Source organism: Neolamprologus brichardi, unplaced genomic scaffold, assembly GCF_056152115.1.
Source record: "Neolamprologus brichardi isolate AB-2024 unplaced genomic scaffold, ASM5615211v1 NODE_ptg000031l+_length_7269946_cov_1, whole genome shotgun sequence".
NCBI classification, from domain to species: domain Eukaryota; kingdom Metazoa; phylum Chordata; class Actinopteri; order Cichliformes; family Cichlidae; genus Neolamprologus; species Neolamprologus brichardi.
Genome location: NW_028270136.1, coordinates 2,728,743 through 2,745,932, shown reverse-complemented (window position 1 = coordinate 2,745,932; position 17,190 = coordinate 2,728,743). Strand labels below are relative to the sequence as shown.

Here is a 17,190-nt window from a genome sequence, read left to right as displayed (position 1 = left end):
CGCCGGATCTGACAGTTAAACCGAGAAATACAGTAGTCACTTGTCAATCAATCAATATATCTATGATAATGTATTCAATAAGACCTGAGCTGAATGATTGTGACCATAAACTCATCGCAGAAGTGTTTACAAAAAAAACGTCGTCACTTCTTCAGAGCTGGTGAAGTCGCCCTGTGTTGGCCATTTGATAAAAGGCAGGCTTAAAGTATTTCTGTTGAGGCTTTACTTCAGGGGTCCCCAATCCCAGTCCACGAGGGCCCGTGTCCCTGCAGGGTTTAGATGTCTTTGATCAATCACAGCTGATTTAAATGGATAAATTACCTTCTCAACGGCTGTATCCCAATTCAGGGTCTGCAGCCTTAAAGTACGCAGTCTCAACGGTCCTCAAGGGCCGCGTACTTAAAGACCGCTAAGGCCGGAAGTCCGAGGCTTGTGAAATGGGACGGTCTAGCCTCCGTTGCGCTGCCCAGGTTGCCTAGCAACCATGATACTAACAGCTGGAAACGTTTCATACAGCATTGTTTGACAGAAATGAAGGAGAAAATCTTTTGTTCATTTGTTTGTTTGTTTCTACATGAGCTTTGATCATTCTCTGATTAAGCTCAGCTATTGAACGGCGTATATTTTAAAGTAAAGGCTTTAAAACCAAGTTAGTACAAACGTCACTAATGTCACATAACTTTGCCGACATGTGGCCAACAGTAATGTTTTAATGTTCTTCGTTAGTAAACATTTGCACATAAATAAGTGACATAATATTCAGTACTTACTTAAAGTTTACTCTTCAGGCGCCCCTCATCGGTTTTTTTCGGCAAAATTATTCACACCCACCGCCGCGCTATGCATTCTGGGATATGTTGGGCCACGAAGTCTACACCGCCACATCCTTAAAATTCAGGGAAATGAAGGACGCATTTGAGGGCCGCATTTCGAGCAGCCTTTGAATTGGGACAGCCTTCGTCGCGTCGCTGTGACGTAATCGGCCTTAAAATGTGGCCTTTAAGGCTGCAGAGCCTGAATTGGGATACAGCCAGCATGTCTTGAAGTTCTCCAGAGGCCCGGGAATGAACTAATCATGTGATTCAGGTGTGTTGACCCAAGGTGAGATCTAAAACCTGCAGGGACACCGGCCCTCGTGGACTGGGATTGGGGACCCCTGGTTTACTTCTTAGATATGAAAGGTAAGTCCTTAATGCCGTCTCTACTATGTTGGAGAGGCGATCAGATATATGAATAATGATGCTTTCTTGTCCCTGTTCATGCTCTTATCATGTTTCACATTTGTAAGGCTGTTCTAATCTGGCTGTTTGTGCTCGTCACTGCAGCCACTCACTCTGAGGTTAAACTCTACTTACATTCACTAATTGTAGATTTAAATGTTCTCAACTTCACTCAATGTCATGTAGGACTTTTGTTTACCAGGGAAACCGCTCAACTGTGATTATCACCTTTATCTGCCATGTGTAGTCTCCGTGGTCTTTTGGTGTTGCTCAGCTCATCCTTCTGTTTTTGGCCAATTCAACTGTTGATACCAAATGTTGGCATCAGAGTCTGATTGTGGAACGACATATTTAGAATACCAGATGGCAGACTAAATAGGAAAGAATTCATGTAGTTAGCATCACTGATCCACTTTGAGCAAAGTGATCCTTACGTTCAGTCAGAGTCCTTGAACAGTGTGGTGCTCACACAGTTAGACGTCACCACCCTGCACACTGCCAAGTGGTCTGAGCATCACATTGTATAAGTTGGCTCTTCAAGAACACTTTGCCTCGTCTAAGACGAGAAAAACACGCGTTTGTCAAATTGTGGATTCAATGTGTGTTCTTTTTCCTGAGAGCAGATAAGACACGTTACGCAATGAGCTCAGCCCAAAAGGAATACTCTGAAGTGATACGTAAATGTACTGCAGCTCAGGATTGTGTGAAAACAGTTGTGCGTGGGTGAAAAACACCTGAAGCCACCTCAGCTTTAGACTGAAGTAAGAGGCCGACCATTAGCTGGGATGAGTCAGATCACTAACGCAAAGCAACCGCTGTAACAGAGCAAACGCAGCGAGATACAAAACAGCAGGAAGGCGGTCAGTGATGCATTTGTGTGACTCATCCCTCTGTGGGATGACGCTGTGGAACCAACAAGTCCTGAGTTTTAAGACAGACCGTGGGCTCTGAAGGAGCTCCTGTTGGACACCATGCACTCACTAGCTGACCACACCCATTTACATGAACCGAGCTGATTATCAATGATGCAAAGCTGCACTGTATTCACACACAAACCTGACTGTAACTCCCTCGCTCCTCTTCGTCGCCCTCCCTCAACTGAATGATATCTTCATCCTCTTCCTCTTCTTCCAGCTCACTCTCGGTGCTCTCCCCTTTGATATGCACGCTTCCACACTCCTCCTCACCCTTCACGTGCACGCCGAGACGCTCAGATGAAGGCGTGCTATCATCAGACCCCTCCTTCTGAAGCCTGATTGGATGAGAGGACAGAACAGAGGGAAAAGGTGTGTCCAGGAGCCAGATACACATGCTCTTTACGAAAACTAGCTTCTGGGTCAGATTTACAAAGCAGGGCAACTGATCGACAACCTGCAACTGAACAACGCACCAACGAGAGTGTAAAGTTATTCGAACAGGCACAGCCGGTTCATTTCAATAATGATGTCGGCATGATCTACCAAGAGCAGCACAAATTAGCAGGCTGGACACAAGTGGGACCTGGTGAGAGAATGAGTCATCTATTGTTGAAATGTGACAAACATAACAAGCTCGTGTTTTACAGCGTTTCCTTCCAGGAAAAATGTTTTGATTCAAGAGCAAAACCAAAGGAAACTGAACAAGATCCGTTCAGGTCTTAAGACCGAGTCCAGAGCTGTTTCAGTTCAAACGTTTCCACCTTACAAACCTGAACTCTGACAGCTGACTGATGGGATGATTAGGCAGTCAAATGTCTACATCAATAATAGGAGCGACACACTTTATGTTGTTATGCAAGTCTTAGAAAATTCCTAAAAGCTTAATTGTGATGATGAAGAGCTCTCTGCAGTTTTCACTCCCAGCGTTTGTGCAGAAATCTGACTATAAACCAAAAACACTGCACACTGTAAACTTGACTCTCTGTAACATGACCTGCATGTGTTTAGCACCAAAGCACTTGGGTTCACAGTTTGAGCCATCCATTATAAGCTTGTTCCGCTAACAACCATCTCAGCTATGACTACGTCAGCCAACAAGATCAGTAAAAATGTAAAAATAGGAGCAGCCACACTCTTCATTTCTACAGATATATAATAATATATAATAATATATACATATATATTAGGGCTGCACGATTTTGCATAAAATGAGAATCACGATTTTTTTGCTTAGAATTGAGATCACGATTCTCTCACGATTTTCTTTTCCAGTATAAATATTTATTGCGCTTATTAACTGCACATCAACTTCGTAACAGTTGAGACTGAACATAAAAACAATAAATAAACATAAAAACAACAAATGTCTCACATGTTGCTGGAAAATGTTGTACTGCTTGAACTTCCGTCTCCACCGTTGCTCGACACTGCGTGTATAGAGCAGGTAGTGCAACAATAGAAAAATAGTTGCGGGACGGCACTGTGGAACGTTTAGGGTGTTGATCATTTCCCTAAATCCCTCGTTTTGCACAGTGTTGATGGAGCCATATCTTTGGTCAGCTGATAAGTGATAGCCTCCGTAATTTCTTTGTGCCTGCGGGAGTTTGACGTGTATAGGGAAGCGCTGTATAAGGTTCCCGTTATTGATGTTTGGGTGGTTGACTGGGACGGATTTTCTCCTGTCACTTTCTCGTCATCCCTGACGTGCTCTCCGTTGTTTTTTCCTGCTAATTTTAGCAGCCAGCTTCTGTATCACGTGGTATAAGGCTCCGCCCTCGTCATTTGTTGAGCAGGAAGAGTGAGCGCTTGTTTTCATGCAGATTACGTCCCGGATCAAAATGCGGTACAATCGTCGTCTTTTTTTTTTTTTTTTAAATCGTTGTCATTTGGAAATGAGATCGCACATAAGTATGAATTGAGATCGCGATTTTCTAACGATTAATCGAGCAGCCCTAATATATATATATACATATATATTTATATTGTTATTAACCAGCCAAATAACGAAGCCTAAATAATAACAAACTGAATTCATGTTTTTATTCTCATATTTGAGCTAACGGAGTGGACATCTCTGAGAACAGAACATTCACTTTTTATATTCAGGAATTGTGTTTGTAATCTGAATTAAAAACAAATAACAGCTTTTCAGCTTCTTTGTGAAGCAACAAATTTGAAAATTCACAGATAAAAACAATATTTCTATTTAGCATTAAACAGCTTCCACACACTGCTGGAGGAACCATTACTGAACACAAACGACATCAGGTGGGGCTAATAAATGTGTTAAGCACTGTGTGTCACACAGAGACACACAAACACAGAAATACTGGCACACCTGTGAAGGCCCACCCCTTCATCCTCCTCCTGCATGTCATTGGTCTCTGTAAGCTCCTCCTCTGTTTCCTCTGGGTGAGTGGGTGGTGGCCTGGGTAAATCTGTCCCCTTTGACAGCATCTACACACACACACACACACACAAAGATTATGTGAGAATCTGCACGTGTGCTCATCTGTGTGTGTGTGTGTAATTGTGTCTACCTTGTAATGCTTCTCCAGGAAGTGATGGTGCTGCTGTTGAACCACCAGTTGCTGCAGGGCCTGGGGGGACTGGGGCAAAGGCGCGCTCTGCGTACGAGCCAGCGGCCGGTGGCGAGGCAGCTTGTTGACGGCCCGCATGCCACCCGACACACCTCTCTCTGCTGTAACCAGCGGCGATTGGCTGTACATGGGCACTGGACAGGTCAAGGGTCACAGAAAAAGGTGATGAGTTAGGCGCTGTCGTGAATTTTTGTGTATGTGCTGCGTGCGCGATTGTGTTTGCGCCACCTAGCATAGCAGTCTGTTGCCTAGCCTGCTCCAGCAGTAGTACGTGTTGCAGTAACGAGGAATGGGCTGAATGAGAGCTGGGGGGCGGAGTCTCCACATCATGTCCCACACCTGCAAAGACATATTAAATCATAACTAAAGAATTCATTTTAAACCAACTACAGTCATGATGCACTTTTATGATTAGTGCACAATGACTCACTAAACTCTGATATGAGCAGCGGTCCAGCTCACCTGCTGGAAGGGAGGACGTGGAGAGAAACTTTCCTGTTAGAGCTCCACCCCCCCGCAGCGACTGGATGGCTTGACGCTCTGCCTCTTGCTGGGCAGACAGCTTCTGGGAGGGCTTTAGAGGGAGTATTACCATAGTTACCACACAGACACAAATCGACAGGCACCTCATATAACAGCGTGGCAGTTTTTCAGCTGCTCAGCTTTTTGCTTAAACCCTCTCCTTGAACAGGAACTGTTTATTTAACCCTTTAAGACCTACCATAGAACCAAGTCCGCCAGAGCTTATATTATATTTTTACATGCTGTGGAGCCATTTTTGGGAGCATTTCAAGTTGCTATACATCAATACAACCATTACAGCCTAGATTTTAATAATATGTCTGCATTAAGTGCATAGTAATTACATAAATTGCAAAAAAGTGCAATAAACTACAAAAAAACTGAAAATCGTTTTTGTCTTTTTAACATATATTTCTAGTTAGAGAAATTTAAGAGGCTTATCCCTCAAAACTGTAAATACAAAAAAGTTGCACAAAATAGTTTCCCACCACAGGAAATTTATTTTGAGTGTCTTCATAGTTTTATTTTTGAAATACACCAATTTTTATACACTGCAGGAAAAACTAAAATAAATGTTATAATGCAAATTTGCAAAAAAGCAGTATATGCATCAAAATAAACTATTTCCAGCAGTGCAATATGAGTCCTAAGCATCCCAGAAACCACACAGAAAGTCATAAAGTCAAACATAACTTTTAAAAACACCAGTTTAGGCTCATTGAGGCCCTGATGGTAAAAAACTACATTTCTGCAAAAATGACATCACTTCCGGTTTCGGGCAGGTCATGGCGGACATGTGATAGTTCGTGCTGATGTCTAATCCAATGTAGGAAGTGTTATGAACAGCTGATCGGATCGGCAAAGCGTGTTTCTGGAATATTATGTTTTTGTTGCTGCAAGTGCTTTTTATGTAGTTTTTGCAAAGCTTTATGTGGAAGGAAACTGTGACCGAGGACAAGCTGATGGCATAAGATGTAAGTACAACTCCTCCGGTTTCATATGCAAAAAAAATGATTGCGCTAGCTTACGTGGTTGCAGAGCTACAGGGATTCAAAAATAGTTACGCAAAACAGAGCGTGCCCACTCTGACCGGCTTTAAAGGGTTAACACAGAACTCAGAACAACAAATCTATGAAGTGCTGGATTCCTTCTTATGGGACAGATTTCCTACAGTGGTGCAAACAGAGCTCGGAGCAAACGGAGAAACCAAAACTCATCATGAAAATGGATCCAAAGCCAAGACCAAAGAAGTCTAAACACGTGTTTGGTTGTCTTACCATATTTTACCTTTATGAAAATGCAGGAATAACTAGCTTTACACTGCAACACGAGAATAGGACTCTTTATTGTTTCCATGTATTCCATAAGAAGCAGCCTATGGATATCTTCCCACTGGGTTCGTGTAGAAACGTGCAGACATAAAAATCCCACTGGAGAAAGAGCTTTTAACCAAATCATACATTTTAAGGATAGCACTCGCTTACACATGCCAGCTAGAAGTGATCTCTCACCAAAATAAACAGTCATGGAAATAAAAAGGCCTCGTTTGGTTTACTTCTGTGTGGAAAACTACACACATATAGAAAAAGAAGAGCCACTGCTTCATGGATCACTTAGTTTAAGTGAGTAAGACTGACTGCTTTGTAACAAAAGTGCTCGTCAGCTAGACGAAACTCCTGGGTTTAAAAAGCAAAGCAACAAGGAGGCGACTTCTACACTCACCACAAGGAGGCCAGTTGGAAAGAAGTCACTGGCAAATGACTGATTGACACCCTCAATAAGCCTTTTCCTAATTCATTCATACAGCTCCATTTAACAACAACAGCTGGCACAAGGTACTTTATATTGTTAAGTAAAGAACCTGCAGAGGTAAGCAACCCCAGCAATCACACCAATCACACAACTGTCTATGACTGAGCATTTGGTGACAGTGGGAAGGAAGAACTTCCTTTTAACAGGAAGAAACCTCCACCAGAACCAAGCTGAGAAAAAACAGGATATGCAGATACTTATAGAACTACAGGTTACTGTGTAACAGTGTGTGTGGCGAGTCCATCGGTGTATAGTGTGTGTTTGTGTGTTCTTGTGTCGATGGGTGCATGCACCACAGTGACTCACTGTGATGTGTGTGTTGGCAGGGAGGCCCAGCGAGATGTTCGGCAGGGAGGGTGAGGTGTAGAGACTCAGAGGACTCAATGTCCCATCAGCCCCCAGCGTCTGATGAAGAGACCTCAGCTGCAGAAAAACAAACACGCAAGCAGGTTTAGTGTCCTGCACAGGGAGAACTCCGTTTGTTCAATTTAGCACATACTGGGGCAAAATATAATTAACTGCTTCTTCTTCTTGTTGCAGGAGAAGACCATTTCCTGGAGGTTTCTTGGAAAAGCACAAAAACAGGAAACGTCCATGGCATTTGTTCCACACTCGCTCAACTTAAATAAACAGAGGAGTCTTGTCAGCCTTGAAGGCCTTTAAGAATTACTCCATACAGCCTGCTTTAACATGCATTTGATACAGTTGTGCCCAGTATATTATCCATATTCAACACCACCCTTAGAAATATGCCTCTGGAATAAAATGAAAAAATGAAATCACTCTGTCTTTGGCCATGCTTGTCTTTAATCTCTAACTGCAGCCCGACTGATATCTCAGTATCAGTGTTTATAATGCCCAACAAATGAAAACTCAAAAGGTAAAGAGACAGGAAACCATGTTATGAGCACTGATGTTGGAAAGTTTGACCACCAGAGGGCGTTCTGTGCACTTGTGTAGCCAAACACAACAACCAGTTAATTCAAGTGGCGTCGAGCAGAGTGTAAATGAGTAATCCGAAACATGGATATTTAACTGCTTTGTCATATTATCTTCATAAAGACTTACAACAAAAACATAAAAAAATGTTCATGTGTCTTTAAAGTCATATACTGAAATAACCAATCAAAACCAACCAACTCTGCTGAGGCTACAACTACGGTTTGTCTGTTAGGTGAACTCTGGATATCATCTTAGTATAGTGTCTTTCTTATCAACAAAGCAGCAAAACCTATTGCAGATATGGCACATCTGGTGGTGTACCACAGGGTTCCATTATGGGACCTATGTAATTTGCATCACACACTCTACATTCCTAAAAATAAGGGCACAGGAAAAGTGTATAATTCCACTGAAACCCTTTAACACTAATCACTGTACCTCATTCACGAGTAGTAAAGGCTACGTACTTCAAATTATTCTTGATTTTATTCTCCAGTATCGAGAATCAATACTCAAATTATAATTTTACATTTAGATTTGTAGGTTTTGCTTTATTTTCTCCAGAAATAACTGTAGACATTACAGAAGTTTGATCTTGTAGGGGTGGTGCAGATGCCTCACAGCAAAACGATTCTGGGTTTTCTGTTATGCTCTTGTGAAACTGTAATTAGAGGTTCAAGATTTGTTTCTGTAAGCACAAACCACCAGGGTACAAATAAAATCCCCCCTCCAGGGTGCAGGGAGTACTTTAGAGTTTCCCTCCAGTGACTCTGAACCACTAAAGGTACAGTTAGATATTTATAGTTAGTATTTTTGCAGCCCTATTTCTGCGTCACAGTGAGCAATTTTATCTTTGACATTTGACAAACAATAAAAATTCGAGGATGTTTTCTTTTCCAAGATTGCAGTGCCAAAATGATTTATACTTTGGCTGTGACCCAAACAGCATCAAAGTATGCACAGCAAACACAACGTACAGAACAGAAAGCACAACTAAATTAAATTAAATGCTGTCTTTTGCTGCTCATCATCACTTCCACACAGCTGCTTACATGTCGCCTGTTACAGTTTCCCCCATATGGTCATTTTTGATTCAGTGCTCCACACTGAACTGCAGGGGGCAAACTCGAGCTTCGTGTCGAGTTTGAAGAAATGAAAATGAAGCCAGCCTATGTGTGTGCGCACGTGTACCTCAGTCTGTATGTTGGGGACTGATCCAGTATTGCCGTTGGCAATAGCTGTATTGGAACTGTTGGGACTGCTGGGACCTGACCCCGGAGCACTGTTACAGAGAGAGGAAACTGGTGGAGAGACACAGACACAGGAATAAATCAGCAGCAAATTCATTTTAAATGTCTGATTAAAGCAGCTATTCACACTTAACACTCTGCACCTGAGAGCTTATTTGCATTTTGCACATCTTCTCAGAATGAAAACCTAAGCGTCGCTGCTCACCTGATATCTCTATGGCTCTCTTCTTGAAGGTGCTGATGACCGTTCCGTCCTTCCTGCGGAGGAGAGGGGAGCTCCGCCTCTCTGCCACCTTTTGCTTCAAGCGTGAACGCACCTTCAGGTTAGGCTCAGAGACTGGACGAGTAAAGAGAGAGGGGAGATAAAACTGTTCAGCTCGGAGACATCAGTGTAACGCCGACCATTTCCTGTAAATACTACGCTGTGCTCGGAACGCAGGTGAAAGAAGAACAGTTATTTTGTCGGCTGCTGATCTGACTTGTTTCTTTTTCATTATAGGTCACTGGTAACATGCAGTGGTTTGTTTTGGCAGAGGGCTTCGGTGATATTTTAAGTCACCTGGTGACTTGCCAACAAGATTCTATCAGGGCAGACTGAGAAGTCTGCTAATCCTACATTACAATTTGGCTGGGTCGTTTGCTAAACGAGCAGCCACAGTGGATTTTAAGATATTTTTGGTGTATGGGTCAAGGTGAGGATAATAAACAGTAGAAGGGAAAACATGAAGTTTTCAGTGGCATAAACAGTATCTGGATCCAGAGGGTGACATGTCACTGCTTACCCGGTGGCATCAGGGCAGCCAATGACAGCGCAGCCTGGCATTTGTTATGCTAAAACCCATTTGTCATTATTGTGAGCCAGGCAGCAGAACCTGGACACGGTATCCCGGGACACACTGGAGTATATTTACAAAGAGTGAGTTTAATCTGGTCTATGTGATTTACACAAGTGCCACTGAAGAGCACCCGTGTCATGCACATCTACAAAGTGTTCCTGCCTCTATATTTGGATGACTGGCTAAAAGGAGGAACCCTTTAGAGCTGAAAACATCACGGCATGGATGCTTCTATCTGCAATTGTAGTCAATTTTCCATCCAGCACAAATTTGAACCTCTTAAAATCTGTCAGGTTGCTGGGAGGTTAGGGTACGTGCACATCTACATGGCATAACTGAAACAGAAACCCTGTAAGAGACAAACTGTGAAGCCATGATGCATAAAAGAGAGCATGTGGCTAAAATACAACCTCGTGCTAACCCTACGCCGAAGCTGCTTCACCCTGGTGTTGGCTATGATACAGACTGTGATTATAATTCAGTGTAGGAGCATTAGAAGCTCGGTGTATGGACATGTATATGATACATATATATATATATATATATTTATATATATGTATAAAGATCCATCACAGCGGCCCCCTACTATATAAAGTAAAGCTAAAATACCTCAGACCTATGTGCTGTGCACGAGTGACAACTACAGTCTTTGCAGTCGTGAGCCGGGTGGTGCAGATGCAGTACGGAGGTCCTGCCACACATCCCTGTGAGCTTCACGTAGCCCAGCTGCTGCGCTCTTGTCTGTCTTGGAGTGTTGTGGGCGACCTTTGTACGCTGAGCATTTAAACAATTTAACTACAGAGGCAAACATGTTATCCGGTAACTGCTACTTCAGCTGAGACCACAACAGTCAAAAGAAAACGATGTTTCCATCTGCAGCCATTTATATTTGGCGGCATCTATTTGAGAACCTCCACTTTCCATGTGCACACATGAAAAGCCTTAGGCGGGGAGAGCAACAACAAGATCCCACCACAGGACAGATGACGACAGATAGGACAATTCAGAAATAGCATGAAAGAAAGAGCTGGGGTGGAGGTGGGCTGCAAACTCCCTTCCAGATGTTCAGCATCTGCGTGCAGGCTGAAGCAGCTTAAACACAGCTCCCTGTGTAAGAGTTAGCAACTGTAAATCGTCAGCTGCTGTGCTCTGACTGTGACCGAGCTTCAGTTTGTGGGCTTGTCGCTTATCGCTTTATGGCGGACGGCCGGTCCCTGTTAGACACAGACTCGGACTGTGCAGACGACTGTGTCATTGTTTGACGCCCCTTCATGAGTAAAATGAGGTTTTCTTCACCTCCATTGATGCTGCTGAGTAAAATGAACCTGAGACGTGCCCACAGTTGCTTTGCATGTAGCATATCACAGCTGTGTTTTAAACTTTCTCCATCAGCGAGTCCACTAGGGCTCTAACTAACTGCTCGGCCATCGGGACTCCACCCATTGTCATGTGTGGATCCACCTAAACACCTTTAATGTATATGAGATTTGTCTGGTAGGTTGGAATTGTCCGTTGCATTGGGGAGTATCTACACACTTTTGTTCCAGGTCCAGGTAAGACAATTAGTCTGCAACACTTATTTGACAAGTAAATAAGTATATGAGAGTACTGCACCACCTTTTCATACCTTATGAATTGTGTACGTGCAAACACACACACACACACACACACACTCGTACCCGTCTTGCGGAGTGGGAAGTCGTCTTTGCCCTCATAGTTCCCCAGGAGAGGGGGCAGTTTATAGGAAGGAGGAGTCCCCGGTGTGTTGCTCTGCGGAGGCGAGCTCTGCTCCAGGGAGGTGTGCTGGGCTCCCCTGCAGACACAAACACCCAAACAGACGGCAGATTAGCGGCCTGGGAAAACCCTTTTATCGTACCATGAGACCGAGCGCTGAATGTCATTTTCTGCCCAGGTTCTCGAGGGACTCGTACGTCATTTAGTCATTTCCTACACTTCCTAGAATGCTGCGTTATTTCCTTTGATTGTCAGTGTGGAAACATTCTCTCTGTGCTTCTTCCTTTAATTTCCTCCTGTGTTATAGCTGCTGCAGGACGGGTCTGAGTAAAAGCTTATGACACTGAAACCTGACCTTTTCTGTTGTTGTTGTAGATCAGTGAACATTGCCGGTTGCTTCTGGCCCTGCTGATTCTAACAGGACGTGGCATCGTGTTGTCTGCGGCCCTTTTCAGACTGGGAACTCATTACGTTCATGGGAAGTGACAGCTTTTTGTCGTTCAGGCGTAGGTGTCTGGTATGTTAGCGTGTGTTATGGAGATGTGTCTGAGGTGTTGGAGCAATATTTTTTTACCATGATTCAGGTGATTATCCACACATCAGACTGAAAAAACATACATCACAGAACAATGGGTTTGTGGCTGTTATTAATAGTAGAAAAGGAAAAAGAGCTCAGCTCACTGAAAACACAAAGCGAGCAGTTTTGGGATCGACGTTTTCTACAGGAGGATCAAAACTGGACAATCTTTGGTCCGTTCTGCCGTAGGAAAACTGAACATGTGATGCTTCTGTTAGAACAGGCGATAATGAAACTTTAATACAGGGCTCCCCAATCCCAGTCCACGAGTGTCCCTGCAGGTCTTAGATCTCACCCTGGGTCAACACACCTGAATCACATGATTAGTTCATTAGCAGGCCTCTGGAGAACTTCAAGACATGCTGAGAAGGTAATTTATCCTAAATCAGCTGTGATGGATCAAAGACACACCTAAAACCTGCAGGGACACCGGCCCTCGTGGACTGGGATTGGGGAGCCCTGCTTTAATAGCTGTCATAGACAGCGCCTCATTAAGATAACACAACCAAACTTTATTTTGAAGCACTCGAAACTGCTGGAGTTTTAATACAGGCAGGAACTTTTATTTCGATACACAGCACTAAAACACTCGAGAGGCCAGTTCAACAAAGTGAGAAACATTTACTAAAATAAAAAGGGGGAAAGTACATGACTCACTTCCCACCCAAATTCAAAAATGCTCCTGCTAGTCTACATAAGAGTCCCGTCAACTAGGGCTGGGTTTAAAAATTGATTTTCCAGATTCAAATCGATTTTAGCTTCAATAAAATAAAGTAAACCCTGAATCGATTTTTAAATAAAAATGCATTTTGCCAGAAATGCCAGAATCTCAGGTTAAAGCTCACAAAACTACTTCAACAACCGCTAAACACTAGAGGTGGGAATCACCATACATCCCACGATACGATATTATCACAATACTTAACACACGATATGATATTATTGCAATTTTTTAAAAATATTTTGCGATATTCAGATTCTGTACATAAAGGTAAACTTTATCAATATTCATTTTATCTAATATCAAAGTCTCACACTCAGTCTTTCTCTCATTTCAGTTTGATTGTTGACAAACTGAACGGTTTGTATTACAGTCTAGTCCAACTTAACTGAATCAACCATCTGGTACAATTATAGCTATTCTGAACTATGCAGTTTATGAAAACTATGCAGCCCCTTCAGCAACTGAAGAATTTGAAAGTAAATTAAAACAAAATATAATTTTACATTAAATAAAAAAGTTTTAAACTTAATTAAAATAAAACATGTCTTAAATTAAAATAAGTAAACTGTCATGTTTATTGCTGCCAAAAACAAGTTAAACACATTTGGACAGTGAAGGAATGTCAGGATTCTTGCTCAGAAAAAGGATCAACATGCTCTGAAGTCAGAGCACAAAAACCTTTTTGTAACAAAATATCGATTTCTGCTGTCCCTGTATCCATACATTATTAGCAAACAAAATATCACCATGCTACACAGTATCCATTTTTTCCCCCACCCCTACTAAACAGCTACAACAACAAATGAGAGCAGGTACACGGATTCCACACAAAGATGTAAACACAAAGCGTGGATCGTTCACCCGACGGCACGGACACGGACACGGACACGCCGCCACGCCTGAGAGCCGACAGCTCACAGATTCTGATGCTGCAGGTTTTGTCGCTCTCCAACCAAAATCCACTGAACCAGCAGCAAAAGATCCAAACTCTGCTTCACGTTTGATAAACATCGTCATGGATTCCCTCTGACTTTTGCTGTTTTGCTTCCACCACGATAAAATCCCACTTCCTGCACTTCCTCTCTCTCTCAGTGTACTTCAAGAACAGTTTCCCATCTCAAATCTCTGTTTCCTGCATTATTAACTTGCTTATTACTGTTTTGTACAGCGCTGTACACAAATGACCTCCAACAAGAACGCCTGATTTCTGCTGTTCAATACCGAAGAAATGTCAATTTTTTAAAATGATGCCAAATTCCAAATTGCTTTGCTGTGTCTCTAATGAAACCTCTGTAACTTTGCTCTGCTTCACTTCAGCAGCATCAGATAATGCTCATATGTCGACTCATGGTTTTCTTCAGTTTTTGATCTAACGCAGAATATTTTTAAGGTCACCTGCTATAAAAAGCCAGGCCAGGAAAATCTCCTTCATGTTTTTTCTGTTTTATCCTCAGATACTTTGACACAAAGGCATCTGCTGTGATGTTTAAACCCCAGTGTCAGTGCTGATAAATGATCAGAAATATAATAGAGTGGAACCCCGACTTACGAATACCCCATTTAACAAAAAATTCAAGTTACGCAGGGACTTAACGGCAATATTTCTGCCCGTGTTACGGCAAAATGCCCACGTAACGAAATCCGCTGGCTCTGATTGGCTGAGCCAACAATGCCTTCCGAATCATGTGACAACCCCCTTGGCTTTCGTACTTGCGCTTCGCTGTTCCACTTGAACGACGTATTGTTGTTGCAGTTAGCAATTAGCCTGTAGCCTATCGTTCACTGAAAATGCGCGATGAGTGCTTCGACTTACGAAACTTATGACCCTCGGGAACGAATTAGTTTTGTAAGTCGGGGTTCCACTGTATTTCTGACTGTCAGTCAAAATTGATTCAAATCAAATCGATTAGAAGTGGAAATCGATGCCCAGCTTGACCCTCAACGTCTCTCTGTTGCATTCAGGATCCAGTCTGAATGTTTCCTCCTCCAGAGCATCACACGCTCCCTTGCATGGTGTCCTAAATTCGTCATCTTCACCCTTGAGCTTGCTCACTCAACTCTAACAGTGTCACATTATTGTTGGAACCATGAGTCCTGTGGACGGCTGCACCTGTGAGCTCTGCTGTGACCTCGTTAAAGTCAGCCGAAGACTCGGTCCTCGGATGTTTTGCACCAGTCCGGTTTCTTCTTTGCCGTGTACGTTGTTGTCTTTGTACCTTCTCTTTAACTAACGTCCACGTTCTTTAATTATCCGAGCAGTATTCTCAAGTTATTCCTCATGTTTCTTTCTCACTGTTTGCATTATTCACAGCGTTTTCCATAAAACACTTGGTGACTCGTGTCTGGAAAAGTGCCACATAGATAAACATTGCTTACTATTGCTATTGCTGAGCCATAGCACAGAGGATTTGCATGTGCATCACTGCACCATGCACATACCGCCGTGTCACAGTGATTATGTTACTATCCAGTGACCTAAGACATGACTCTAGTACATTAACTGCATACTGTCAATTTAACCTCTTAAGCCCCAAGCCTAACTGATCTCCTGCCTTTTGCCCCCGTATAAGGGGGCATTGGGGCTTAAGAGGTTAATGAGATAGAGCTGCTCACCAAATTGCATCATGTGCCCTCAAATACTACATGTAACCATGGTAACAAAGTATAACTGTGTAAAACCAAAACCATGTGTGTTTTAGTCCTTATTTCTCTACATCCAGACAACGAAAACACAACTTTGTGATATCGCGGGTAAAACAGCAGCCTCACACTCTCCTCAGCTTGGAAAGTGAAGAGTGCTTCCTCGATATCTCTCAGGTCCTGCTTTGTTTTATTTCTGTTTTGTTTTCATAGCGAAGTGCGTTAAGTGCGTGTTATATGAGGCTCTAGTTCTGATGCAGAAGATCAAACCATCAGTGGGAAACACTACACACACACACTCTGAAACAGTTTGGGTCCTCACCAGCACTTTGGGGAGAAGGAATGGTTTAGTCCGCCAGAACCAGGCTCCTTCTTACTGAGAAGGAACTCCTGCAGCTTCAGCTTCACCTCTGTGCTGGCAATGGCACCTTCCAAAACACACACACACAAACACACAAAGCAATCAGGCCACTTCCCTGTCTGTATGCAAACAGCCTGTGGTCTGCGAGTAGCATCAGGATGACCTACTCTCTTTGCCTTTCTCCTTGTTCCTCAGCAGCAGCAGCTGCTGCTCCAGCCGTTGTTTCTCCTGCTCTTCGTGTCTTTGCTGCTCCAGCTTCCTCTTCTGCTCCAGCTCCTGCTGTCGTTTGGCTGCCAGCAGCTCCTGTTGTTGCTACACACAAATGCACACACGGGTTATTGAATGGTTTCTGGAATAAGGCAGCGGAAAAGAGAGCCGGTGCTTCAGCTCACCTTTAAGTGTTCCTGCAGCTGGACTTCGTGTTGCCTTGTTAGCACTTCGTGTTTTTTCTGAAATTCTGCAAACAGCAGCTGTTTCTGCAGCTCCTGCTGCTGCTTGAGGAGAATGAGTTCCTGCTGGAGCTGCTGCTCTCTCATGGCTGTGTCCACCACTGCACCCCCGGAGACAGACCCTACCCTGGGCTCAGTTCGCAGGTCCACCGGGCCTCCTCCTCCTCCTCCTCCCGGGCTTTCTCCTGGACTCCCACCTGGAAATGTCACAAACAACATGGCATCAACTTTAGCCAAATGCACAGCTGAGCTTCTGATTCTGTATATCTGCAGTCTGATTTGAATTACTGCATTTTTTCCATTTCCTAATTATTATACATTACAGCAGCCATCACACTGGACACTATTTAAAAGCTAAACTGAGACCTTTTATTTATTTTATGAAAAATATTATATTCTGGCAGCAGCAACAAAAAAGAGAAACTAAAGGCTGCAAAGGTAAGTGTTAATAAAATGAGCTGGAACAACATTGGTTTATTGGCAACACGTCAGTAACAGGATTGGGTCTTTGGAAAAATTCCTCAATGTATAATTGTGATAACTTTGAATATCTTATCATAAAGCAGTAATATCCAAAGATTATGAAAATCTAAGAAACCAGTTCTT

At 43.1% G+C, this 17,190-nt stretch overlaps 1 protein-coding gene across 2 annotated transcripts in view; it reads right to left on the bottom strand.

Moving 5' to 3' along the window:
• Window positions 1-17,190, bottom strand: part of hdac5 (histone deacetylase 5) — a 71,029-nt gene that overhangs the window by 18,128 nt on the left and 35,711 nt on the right. For both annotated transcript variants that reach the window (XM_087837365.1, XM_087837364.1), the window contains 12 exons: window positions 16,528-16,781; window positions 16,303-16,447; window positions 16,097-16,202; window positions 11,779-11,912; window positions 9,469-9,600; window positions 9,205-9,314; window positions 7,378-7,494; window positions 5,200-5,311; window positions 4,966-5,076; window positions 4,678-4,871; window positions 4,476-4,594; window positions 2,277-2,472 (listed from right to left, as the gene is read on the bottom strand). In XM_087837365.1, the coding sequence (XP_087693491.1) occupies window positions 2,277-2,472; window positions 4,476-4,594; window positions 4,678-4,871; window positions 4,966-5,076; window positions 5,200-5,311; window positions 7,378-7,494; window positions 9,205-9,314; window positions 9,469-9,600; window positions 11,779-11,912; window positions 16,097-16,202; window positions 16,303-16,447; window positions 16,528-16,781 (1,730 nt within the window). The remainder of the gene's footprint in view (window positions 1-2,276; window positions 2,473-4,475; window positions 4,595-4,677; window positions 4,872-4,965; window positions 5,077-5,199; window positions 5,312-7,377; window positions 7,495-9,204; window positions 9,315-9,468; window positions 9,601-11,778; window positions 11,913-16,096; window positions 16,203-16,302; window positions 16,448-16,527; window positions 16,782-17,190) is intronic.